At 42.2% G+C, this 12331-nt stretch overlaps 1 protein-coding gene across 1 annotated transcript in view; it reads right to left on the bottom strand.

The window, feature by feature from the left end:
* The window catches only part of LOC132781560 (MHC class II transactivator), a 30964-nt gene extending 18917 nt beyond the window's left edge, over window positions 1-12047 (bottom strand). The window contains exon 1 of the mRNA XM_067461229.1: window positions 11823-12047. Coding sequence (XP_067317330.1) covers window positions 11823-11988 — 166 coding nt within the window. The 5' untranslated portion in view covers window positions 11989-12047. The remainder of the gene's footprint in view (window positions 1-11822) is intronic.
* Between the last annotated feature and the right edge of the window lie 284 nt (window positions 12048-12331).

Below are 12331 nucleotides of genomic sequence, written 5' to 3'. Positions count from 1 at the left end.
TGGAGTGTGTTCCATAGGCAAGGGGCCACTGCTGAAAAGGCCCTGTCTCTCGTCCCCACCAGACGCATTTGCGCAATTGATGGGAGCAAGAGCAGGGCCTCCCCGGATGATCTTAGATTACGAGGTGGGATGTAGGGGTGGATGCGTTCGGACAAGTAAGCTGGGCCAGAGCCGTATAGAGCTTTATAGGTCAAAACCAGCACTTTGAATTGGGCTCGGAGATGGACTGGCAGCCAGTGGAGCTGTCACAACAGGGGGGTAGTATGCTCCCTGTATGTCGCCCCAGTTAGTAATCTGGCTGCCGCCCGTTGGACTAGCTGAAGTTTCCGAACCGTCTTCAAAGGCAACCCCATGTAGAGCGCGTTGCAGTAATCTATTCGGGATGTAACCAGAGCATGGACGACCGTGGCCAGATCAGACTTCCCAAGGTACGGGTGCAGCTGGTGCACGAGTTTTAACTGTGCAAAAGCTCCCCTGGCCATCGCCGAAACCTGGGGTTCCAGGCTCAGTGATGAATCCAGGATCACTTATGCCGTGACCCCTTAATTATGAGTTTGCAAACCGACCTTTGAGGACAGTCCTTTGCAAGCTGGGAAATTAGGGGGAAATTAGAGGGGAAAAATTCCCCAAATGCTGCACTGACAGGAAGGGAATAATGGAAAGCAATTGGTCTTACCTTCCTCTTTTGGGTGCTGCACTGGACAGAAGTGAAAGCAGAGGCTGGTAAGCTGAGTTTTACTTTTGGTTTTGTTCTAAGGTCTGGATTTAATCTCACTCCAATGCTATGGGCAAAACAATGGACCTAAGCGTCTGTGTGCATAGAAACCTCTGTCACGAGGGATTTAATGCTCATCGCAGGAGGTACAACTCTCACTTGTCTGAATATATTTTCCCCAAACCTCTTCAGTGTTTCTGTTGGTCATGGGAGTTTTGCACTGCAAATTGGGTTAAATTCTATCTTTGGTGGAGTATTTTCCCCAAACCTCTTCACTGTTTTCTGTTTGGATTGGTAGGTGCAGGATCAGTGAAGCTTCTGGTTGCCCAAGACTTATATTTGGTTATATTAGCCAACTATCCCATGACAATGGATCCGAACGAAGAACATTGAGAAAAGAAAATATATGGAGGACTTTTTGCAATTTGGATTTACTTACTTTACTTAGGCGATCCCTCGTTGGACGAGTAAGATGGTCTTCCATTATGGGTTTCCTTGTGGGACCGTATGTGGCTGTGGAGCCCTATTCTTGCTCTGCATCTTCTTCCGCAGTGAGGGCATTGGTTTCCAGGCGGAAGGCGGTCCTGGTCGGAGTTGGCTTGATGTGCCTTCCTCCTGGAATGTTTCTCTCTTTCACCCTCCACTTGTGCCTCCTCGAATTCTGCAGCACTGCTGGTCACAGCTGACCTCCAGCTGGAGCGCTCAAGGGCCAGGACTTCCCAATTCTCAGTGTCTATGCCAGAGTTTTCAAGGTTGGCTTTGAGCCCATCTTTAAATCTCTTTTCCTGTCCACCAACGTTCCATTTTCCATTCTTAAGTTCAGAGTAGAGCAACTGCTTTGGGAGACGGTGGTCAGGCATCCGGACAACGTGGCCGGCCCAGCGGAGTTGATGTTGGAGGACCATCGCTTCAATGCTGGTGGTCTTTGCTTCTTCCAACACCCTGACGTTTGTCCGCTTGTCTTCCTAGGAGATTTGCAGGATTTTCCGGAGGCAGCGCTGATGGAATTTGGATTTACCTCAATCATTGTATCAGGAGTTGAGAAACCACAATGTGTCATCTGTTGCGAAGTTCTCTCAACTGAATCAATGAAGCCTAATAAGCTGAAACGCCATTTAGATACTAAACATCCAAGCCTTGCCAGCAGGGATATAATTTTTTTAGAAGCAAGGCTGATGAACTTAAGACACCAGTGGCATGTTCCACAAACAAAAGGAAGCAGCCACTGAAGCTTCGTATGTGATTGCACAGAGAGTTGCCAGAGCGATGAAACCTCACACCATTGCTGAGGAATTAGTTTTGCCAGCAGCTAAAGATCTATTTCTTAGGTGCAAATATTACTGCAGATGCAGACTGCAGCCAGGAAATCAGAAGACACTTCTTGGGAGGAGAGCAATGACCAATCTTGATAAAATAGTGAAGAGTAGAGACATCACACTGGCAACAAACATCCGCATAGTCAACACAATGGTATTTCCCGTAGTAACCTATGGATGGGAGAGCTGGACCTTAGGGAAGGCCGAGTGAAAGAAGATAGACATTTTTGAACTGTGGTGCTGGAGGAAAATTCTGAGAGTGCCTTGGAGCACAAGAAGATCCAACCAGTCCATAGTTCAGGAAATAAAGCCCGACTGCTCATTGGAGGGAAAGATATGAGAGGCAAAGATGAAGTACTTTGGCCACATCATGAGAATACAAGAAAGCTTAGAGAAGACAATTATGCTGGGGAAAATGGAAGGAAAAAGGAAGAGGGGCTGACCAAGAACAAGATGGATGGATGGTATCCTTGAAGTGACTGTCTTGACTCTGAAGGAGCTGGGGGTGGTGACGGCCGACAGGGAGCTCTGGTGTGGGCTGGTCCAGGAGGTCACGAAGAGTCAGAAGTGACTGAATGAATAAATAACAACAAACAAAGATCTTGTTCAAATTATGATTGGAGCCGAATTTGTTAAGAAATTGAATCCAGTTTCCTTATCTAATGACACTATCCGCAGAAGAATAAATGACATGTCTGCTGATATTCTTGATCAGGCCATCCAGAAAATTAAATCTGCTCCACTTCTCATATTTAGTATCCAGCTTGATGAATCCACAGACGTTTCAAACTGTTCGTAGTTACTGGTTTACGTGAGGTATATTAATGATGGTGACTTCAAAGATGAGTTTCTTTTTTGCAAACCTCTTGAAACAGCAACTACTGCACGTGATATATTTGATACAGTTGGTTCATTTCTGAAGGGACATCAGGTCTCTTGGGAAAAGGTTTGTGGTGTTTGCACAGATGGTGCTCCAGCGATGCTAGGATGTTGATCCAGATTTCCAACGTTTGGTACTGAATGAGTCACCAAAAGTCATCGGAACTCACTGTATGATTCGTGGACAAACATTAGCAACGAAGACGCTGCCACAAGAGTTGCAGGAAGCAATGAAAATTGAATAAGTTGTGTCAATTTTGTAAAGGCAAGCGGTTTAAATAGTAGACTGTTTTCACAACTGTGCAATGAGATGGATGGACCAAACAATGTCCTCCTATTCCACACCGAAGTGAGATGACTGTCTAGAGGAAAAATGTGACGGCATATCCTGCGCCGCTTGTATGTAAATATATGTTTGGTTATCTACAGTTTTCTATCAAAGCTGTTTTACATCAATTGGCTTGCTCCCCCAGCTCAATTGTTTGGCTTCACCCCTTCCTAGGGAAGAGGGCAGTGCTTTCTTTTTCATTCCACCATCAAACAGCTCAACAGATGGACGTGAGAAAGGCTTGGTTCTAAGCCCTCAGTCAAGTCATCTCTTACCACCAATTCTTAAGTTTGTACTCTTAAGATTCATACTTCATGCCCAGCTCATCTGGATGACGTTGAGGAATCTTAAGCACCTTCAAACCAATCCTTTGGCATCAAGAGGAAGACTTTGTGCCTTTAATATAGGTCATTGGACTAGGGTTGTGACTGTTCCGACTTTATAGCCATTGAGAAAGAGAGAACTTGGAAAGCTTCTCAGCTGGAAAACTCCTTGGACCCAAGACTCCAGAGACTATAATGTATATTTTCTTTGCCCGTCTTTGAAACATCAAGTTTAATGCCTTAGAAAGATAACTCCTTGTGAACAATAAAGCCTATTTTGAGTTATCTATAGTGTCTTGATCCTTGAGAGTTCCAGTTCTCTAAAGGAAGGCAAGAAGCAATCCCCTGGGGAAAAGATGTCACACCCATGTTTCTTTCACTAAGAACTATAGCCCTCTAGGCACGATGGCATAAAAAAGTTTTACTACTAGTTTTTGAGTTTTGTGATGAACTTAAAATGTTTTCTAACCAGAAAGCAAAACCACAGTTTGAAGCACTTTTCACAGATCACAGTGAACTGCAGAACATAGCTTGCTTGGTTGACATCTTTGCCATCTTGAATGAGTTAATATCATGGAGATATGATAAAAAGGTAAAGGTAGTCCCCTGACATTAAGTCCAGTCATGTCTGACTCTGGGGTGTGGTGCTCATCTCCATTTCTAAGCCGAAGAGCCAGCGTTGTCCGTAGACACCTCCAAGGTCATGTGGCCGGCATGACTGCATGGAGCGCCGTTACCTTCCCGCCGGAGCGGTACCTATTGATCTACTCACATTTGCATGTTTTCGAACTGCTAGGTTGGCATATGATAGCCATGTATAAATACGCGAGAGGAAGTCATAGGGAGGAGGGAGCGAACTTGTTTTCCGCTGCCGTGGAGACTAGGATGTGGACGAATGGCTCCAAACTACAAGAAAGGAGATTCCATCTGAACATTAGGAAGAACTTCCTGATTGTGAGAGCTGTTCAGCAGTGGAACTCTCTGCCCTGGAGTGTGGTAGAGGCTTCTTCTTAAACAGAGGCTGGATGGCCATCTGTCGGGAGTGCTTTGAATGCATTTTTCCTACTTCTTGGCTGGGGTTGGACTGGATGGCCCATGAGGTCTCTTCCAACTCTATGATTCTATCACTGCAAGGACCAAATGCAACATGTCTTGATTTGTCGGAAAAGATCCAAGCATTCCAACTGAAACTTGGATGAAAATAAAATTTATATTTTACCTGCCTTATCTGCTTTCTTTGAGGAACATGACATTGAACCAGAGAAAAGAATTACAATTATACCTTCTGTGAAAGAATACTTTCACGTGCTTGCAGATGAAATTTCATATTATTTTCCAAATCTGCCTGACATCCCTTTTGCTCTTGCCAGAAGCCCATTCACCGTCAACGTTGAAGATTTTCATTGAACTTATTACCAGTGATGCAGCAAAAACCGATTTCTCTACCATGCCCATTGCAAAATTCTGGATCAAGTGGGTTGCTGTAGGTTTTTCGGGCTATATGACCATGTTCTAGAAGCATTCTCTCCTGACGTTTCGCCTGCATCTATGGCAGGCATCCTCAGAGGTTGTGAGGTCCGTTTCTAACCATAGATGCAGGTATAACGTCGGGAGAGAATGCTTCTCGAATATGGCCATATAGCCCGAAAAACCTACAACAGCCCAGTGATTCCGGCCATGAAAGACAATACATTCTGGATCAAGTGTTTGCAGTCATATCCACAAGGATGATAAAACATCAAATCATCCGGGCGTCCCCTGGGCAACGTCCTTGCAGACGGCCAATTCTCTCACACCAGAAATGACTTGCAGTTTCTCAAGTCGCTCCTGACATGACCAAAAAAATTCATATCCTGTTCTGTCTGAGACTGTAATTAGAAAAAAAATATTTCACAATATATAATTACATGTTGTTTTTTGTGATTAATCACTATGCTTTATGTTCACTTTGTAACAATGAAAATACATCCAACATATCAGATATTTATACTGTATTGTGATTCCTAACAGTAGAAAAATAACCGTTATGAAATAGCAACGAATAGGACTTTATGGTTGGGGGTCACCACAACATGAGGAGCTTAATACAATTCCTCATGTTGTGGTGACTCTCAACCATAACAATATTTTTGTTGCTATTTCATAACTGTAATTCTTGCTACTGTAATGAATCGTAATGTACATATCTCATATGCAGGATGTATTTTCATTCACTGGACCAAATTTGGCAAAAATACCCGATACACCCCAATTTGAATACTGGTGGGGTTGGGGGAGGATTGATTTTTGTCATTTGGGAGTTGTAGTTGCTGGGATTTATAGTTCACCTACAATCAAAGAGCATTCTGAACTCCACCAACGATGGAATTAAACCAGTCTTGGCACATACAACTCCCATGAACAACAGAAAATGCTGGAAGGGTCTGGTGGGCATTGATCTTGAGTTTGGGAGTTTTAGTTCACCTACATCCAGAGAGCACTGTGGACTCAAACCATGATGGGTCTGGACTTAACCTGGCACAAATACTCAATATGCCCAAATGTGAACACTGGTGGAGTTTGGGAGAAACAGACCTTGACATTTGTGAGTTGTAGTTGCTGGGATTTATAGTTCACCTATAGTCAAAGAGCATTCTGAACTCAGCAATGATAGAATTGAGCCAAATTTTCCACACAGAACCTCCATGACCAACAGAAATTACTGTGTTTTCTGATGGTCTTTGGCGACCCCTCTGACACCCCCTCAAAACCTCTCCAGGGATCCCGACCCCCAAGTTGAGAAACACTGCAATAGATAATCATGATTCTGCCTCAAAATAGTGTATAGTCCGGGGAAGTAAAATAGTAATAATAATACAACTGTACTTGAGCCAATAGATACATTTATTATTATTATTATTTTTACCATTATTTTACTTGAGCCGATAGATACATTGATTATTATTATACTTCATTATTTACATTATTATTATTATTTTGAGCCGATAGATACATTTATTATTATACCTAATTATTTACTTTATTATTATTTTACTTCATTATTTACATCATCATCATCATTATTATTTTACTTGAGCTGATACATTTATTATTATTATTATTATACTTTATTATTTACTTTATTATTATTTTACTTCATTATTTACATTTTTTCACAGCAAAGGAGATATATATTATTATTATTTTACTTGTGCCAATAGATACATTTATTATTATTATACTTCATTATTTACTTTATTATTATTTTACTTCATTATTAACATTATTATTATTATTTTGAGCCGACAGATACATTTATTATTACACCTAATTATTTACTTTATTATTATTTTACTTCATTATTTACATTTTAACAGCAAATGAGATATATTATTATTATTATTATTTTACTTGAGCCAATAGATACAATTATTATTATTATACTTCATTATTTATTTATTATTATTTTACATTATTATTATTATTATTATTTTACTTGTACCAATAGATACATGTATTATTATTATACTTCATTATTTACTTTATTATTATTTATATTATTATTATTATTATTATTATTTTACTTGAACCAATAGATACATTTATTATTATTATACTTCATTCTTTACTTTATTATTATTTTACATTATTATTATTATTATTATTGAGCCAATAGATACATTTATTATTATTATACTTCATTATTTACATTATTATTATTATTATTATTATTATTATTTTAATTTATTTTTATTTTACTTATTGCACTTATTTTAAGGGTTTGGCACATTGGAGAGCTCCAAAGTCAACAGAGTAAAGGTTCAGAGTAATAATAATAAGACCAAAACTGGGCTTGCTGTACGTTGGAACTGATTCCAATGCAACCGAGTCCTAGGAGTTGCCGTTTTGCAAGGTCCAAGAAGAGAAGGCCAAAGACCTTGCAGAACTTCAACTCCCTGGACTCCATCGTATTGAGTCAAAGCAGCATCAAACTGTATTAACCCAACAGTGTAGACCTAAAATCCTAAAAATGAAGTAAAATAATAATAAAGTAAATATTTAAGTATAATAATAATAATAATAATAATAAAAATGTATCTATCGGCTCAATAATAATAATAATAATAATAATAATAATCTATATAAATAAAAATGTAATGTTCGTTTGTGGGATTAACGTAACTCAAAAACCACTTTGTGAATTGACACCAAATTTGGACACAAGACACCTCACAACCCAATGTATGTCCTTCCTTCACTGAAAGAATATGATTTTGTCATTTGGGAGTTGTAATTGCTGGGATTTATAGTTCACTTACAATAAAAGAGCATCCTGAACCCCACCAATGATGGAATTGAACCAAACTTGGCACACAGTTCTCCCATGACCAACAGAAAATACGGGAAGGGTTTGGTGGGCAGTGTCCTTTGGTTTTGGAGTTGTAGTTCACCAACATCCAGAGAGTACTGCGGACTCAAACAATGATAGATCTGGACCAAACTCCACACGAATACTCAATATGCCCAAATGTGAACACTGGTGGAGTTTGGGGAACATAGAATCTTGACATTTGGGAGTTGTAGTTGCTGGGATTTATAGTTCACTTACAATAAAAGAGCATCCTGAACCCCACCAATGATGGAATTGAACCAAACTTGGCATACAGAACTCCCATGACCAACAGAAAATACTGGAAAGGTTTGGTGGGCAGTGTCCTTTGGTTTTGGAGTTGTAGTTCACCAACATCCAGGGAGTACTGTGGACTCAAACAATGATGGATTTGGACCAAACTCCACACGAATACTCAATATGCCCAAATGTGAACACTGGTGGAGTTTGGGGAACATAGAATCTTGACAGTTGCTGGGATTTATAGTTCACTTACAATCACAGAGCATTCTGAACCCCACCAACGATAGAATTGGGCAAACCTCCCACACAGAACCCGCATGTGGGCCACAGCGCCACGTGGCAGGGGACGGCTAGTAATAATAATAATAATGTAAATTTCAAATCCTCTTTTCTGGCCCCGGAAGCAAAAGATAGGAAATAGGATTCAGGAAACGGTCGGTCGCAGAAGGCCAAACAAAGGAGGAACTGACCTTTGTATGTCATTCAAGCAACAGGTGGAACTGATGGGAGATCCAGTTTCCAATGGGAACAAAGACTGACCTTGGAGAGGATGCTTAGTAGGACGCCCCCTTTTCCAAAGCTGCCCAAAGAGTTATATCCGAAAAGTAACTTCAGAGGTGGAAAAGTTACTTAGAGGAGACGGCCAGAGAATGGAAGAGATGGAGAACCAAGTCCGGCCTTAAATACGGCAAGGGGAATCCCAGACAAACAGGAGCAGGAAATTCCCTTTTGATTTTACAGTAATTGCCTATCAAGATAACAAGGGCTGGCTGGCTTTTTTGGCTTGGAATGGTTCACTTTGCTTCCCACCTGCTTCTTCTAGAGATTGCAAAGGGACCTTCGAGGACAGTCCTTTGCAAGCGGGGAAATTAGGGGAAAATTAGGAAAAAAATTCCCCAAATGCTGCACTGACGAGAGAGAATAATGCAAAGCAATTGAGCTTACCTTCCTCTTGTGGGTGCTGCACTGGGCAGAAGTGAAACAGAGGCTGGTGAGCTGACTTTCACTTTTGGTCTTGGTCTGGGTCTGGATTTAACCTCACCCCAAGGCTATGGGCAAAACAATGGACCTAAGCGCCCTCTGTCGGGAGGGCTTTAATGGGGGCTTCCTGCCCGGCAGAAGGGGGCTGGACTAGATGACCTCTGGGGATCCCTTCCCACTTTACAATACTGCGATAGTCATATAGACATGGGGATAGTAGACTCTTTGGAGGGCTTTAAACAGAGGCTGGATGGCCATCTGTCAGGAGGGCTTGTATTGTGGCAGAATGAGTTGGACTAGATGACCTCTGGGGATCCCTTCCCACTTTACAATACTGCGATAGTCGTATAGACATGGGGATAGTAGACTCTTTGGAGGGCTTTAAACAGAGGCTGGATGGCCATCTGTCGGGAGGGCTTGTATTGTGGCAGAAGGGGGCTGGACTAGGTGACCTCTGGGGATCCCTTCCCATTCTACAATATTGTGATAGTCGTATAGACATGGGGATAGTAGACTCTTTGGAGGGCTTTAAACAGAGGCTGGATGGCCATCTGTCGGGAGGGCTTGAATTGTGGCAGAATAGAGTTGGACTAGATGACCTCTGGGGATCCCTTCCCACTCTACAATATTGTGATAGTTGTGTAGATGACAAATAATAAAATGGGGATAGTAGACTCTTTGGAGGGCTTTAAACAGAGGCTGGATGGCCATCTGTCAGGAGGGCTTGCATTGTGGCAGAATGGAACTGGACTAGATGACCAGATGACTTTTAGGAGACTGTCTATAATTTGGGATAGTAATATAGACAGGAGGAGGGTGGACTACAGAGGCTGGATGGCCCTCTGTCGGGAGGGCTTGAATTGTGGCGGAATGGAGCTGGACTAAATTACCAGATGACTTTTGGGAGACTGTCTATGATTCTGTGATAATAATACAGACAGGAGGATGGTGGACTACATCTTTGGAGAGCTTTAAACAGAGGCTGGATGGCCATCTGTCAAGAGGGTTTGCATTGTGACAGAATGGAGCTGGACTAGATGACCAGGTGACTTTTAAGAGACTGTCTATGATACTGTGATAGTAATATAGACAGGAGGATGGTGGACTTTTATATGGGAACAATATCATCCTAGATTTTATGTGTTTCCTCCACCACAGACATCCCAGTGTTCCTGACTCTCAATTGGTGTGGAATTTGCACGAACCCACCCACTGCCTCTCCCTTAACCCTTTCCTATTCTTTCTATGGCACGCAGCAAACAGAGAAATTGATCAGCAACTGAACATACTAGAGAGGTTTTGTTGGAGAGAATTCACCAGGATGTATAGGAGTTGTAGGTTCTGGGATGTATAGTTCACCTGCAATCTAAGAGCACTCTGAGCTCCACCAATGATGGACCTGGAACTAAGTTGGCATACAGACCCCCATGACCACCCCCCCCCCCCCACACACACAAAACAAACAAACAAACACTGGAGATCTTTGGAGGGATTTATAGGAGTTGTAGTTCACCTACATCCAGAGCACACTATGAACCCAAACAATGATGGATCTGGACCAAACTTGGCATGCATACCTGATATGCCTAAATTTGAATACTGTTAGGTTCTGAGGGGTATTGGCTTGGACATTTTGGAGTTTTAGGTACTGGGATTTATAGTTCACTTGCAATCAATGAGCAATATGAATTCCACCAAAGATGGAGTGGACCAAACTTGACACACAGAGGCCCCATGATCAGCAAAAAATACTGGAGGACTTCGGGGAAAATTCATCTTGATTAGGGGGAGTTGTAGTTCACCTACATCCAGAGAGCACTGTGAACCCAAACAGTGATGGATCTGGACCAAACTTGGCACACACGCCTGATATGCTGAAATTTGATTACTGGAGGGGGTTTGCGGGAGATTGAGCTTGAGTTTTGGGAGTTGTAGTTCACCTACAACCAGAGAAACTGTGACCCCCAGCAACAATGGACCTGAATCAAACTTGGCACACAGAGGCCCCATGACCAGCAAATAATAATAATAAAATAACATAATTTGCTTGAGGTCTTTGGGGGAAATTCACCTTGATTTGGGGGAGTTGTAGTTCACCTATATCCAGAGAGCACTGTGAACCCAAACAGCGATGGATCTGGACCAAACTTGGCACACACGCCTGATATGCTGACATTTGATTCCTGGAGGGGTTTGGGAGAGATTGACCTTGAGTTTTGGGAGTTGTAGTTCACCTACAACCAGAGAAACTGTGACCCCCAGCAACAATGGGCCTGAATCAAACTTGGCACAAAGAGGCCCCATGGCCAACTGAAAATACTGGAGGGGTTTGAGGGGAACAGAACTTCATTTCTGGGAATTGTAGTTCACCTACATCTGGAGACACTGTGACCACCACCAACAATAGATCGAGACCAAATTTGGCACACAGAACTCTCATGACTAATTGAACCTACTGTAGGGGTTTGAGGGGACTGACTCACCATGGTGGGAGTTGTAGTTTACCCTGCAGCCGGAGTGCACACAGAACTTACCGATGATGCATCTAGACCAAACTTTCTCAACTTTCCTCTCCTAAAATGAGACTGGGTTCAAAGAAAGGCATAGAGATGCACTTAAAAGCAAAGCAGAGCAAAGCAGGGGATGATATTACATACTGGGAACTCACCATTTCGGCATTTTTTAGGAAGCGACACATCTCTAGTTTCTGCAATTTCTGGGCCAAAGATTTCCTCCAAAGCGGTCCAGTTCTCCACCATCGAGACCTTCCTTACAAATTCTCCCTTGTCTCCCTCCTGCAGCAAAGTCCCATCATAATATTCCTGGGAGATCATTCCCTTTCCCCTAAATGAGGCTCAGCAATCTTGTGTTTGGATGATTTGCAGGAAGATCTCTCCAGAAAGATCAATCCCAAGTGATCAAAGCAACGTCCGATTGGCTGCACAAAAAAGATGAAGTGAAAGAGTCCACACACACACACATATGTATACATCCATATATGTGAGTTTCAGGAGTCATGATTGCGATTTCCTTCTTCAAATGGAGATGTGACTCTATAGCGAGCGTGGGCAAACTTTTTAACTTGAGGGTTGCATGCTAGTATTCCCTGCTAGGAGGACTGGCTGCCCAGTGATGGAAGGAAGGAAGGAAAGGAGGAAGGAAAGAGAGGAGGAAGGA

This window comes from Anolis sagrei, chromosome Y, assembly GCF_037176765.1.
Source record: "Anolis sagrei isolate rAnoSag1 chromosome Y, rAnoSag1.mat, whole genome shotgun sequence".
Taxonomy (NCBI): Eukaryota; Metazoa; Chordata; class Lepidosauria; order Squamata; family Dactyloidae; genus Anolis; species Anolis sagrei.
The sequence above is the reverse complement of the archived record's forward strand: the minus strand, read 5'-3'. Positions and strand labels throughout refer to the sequence as shown.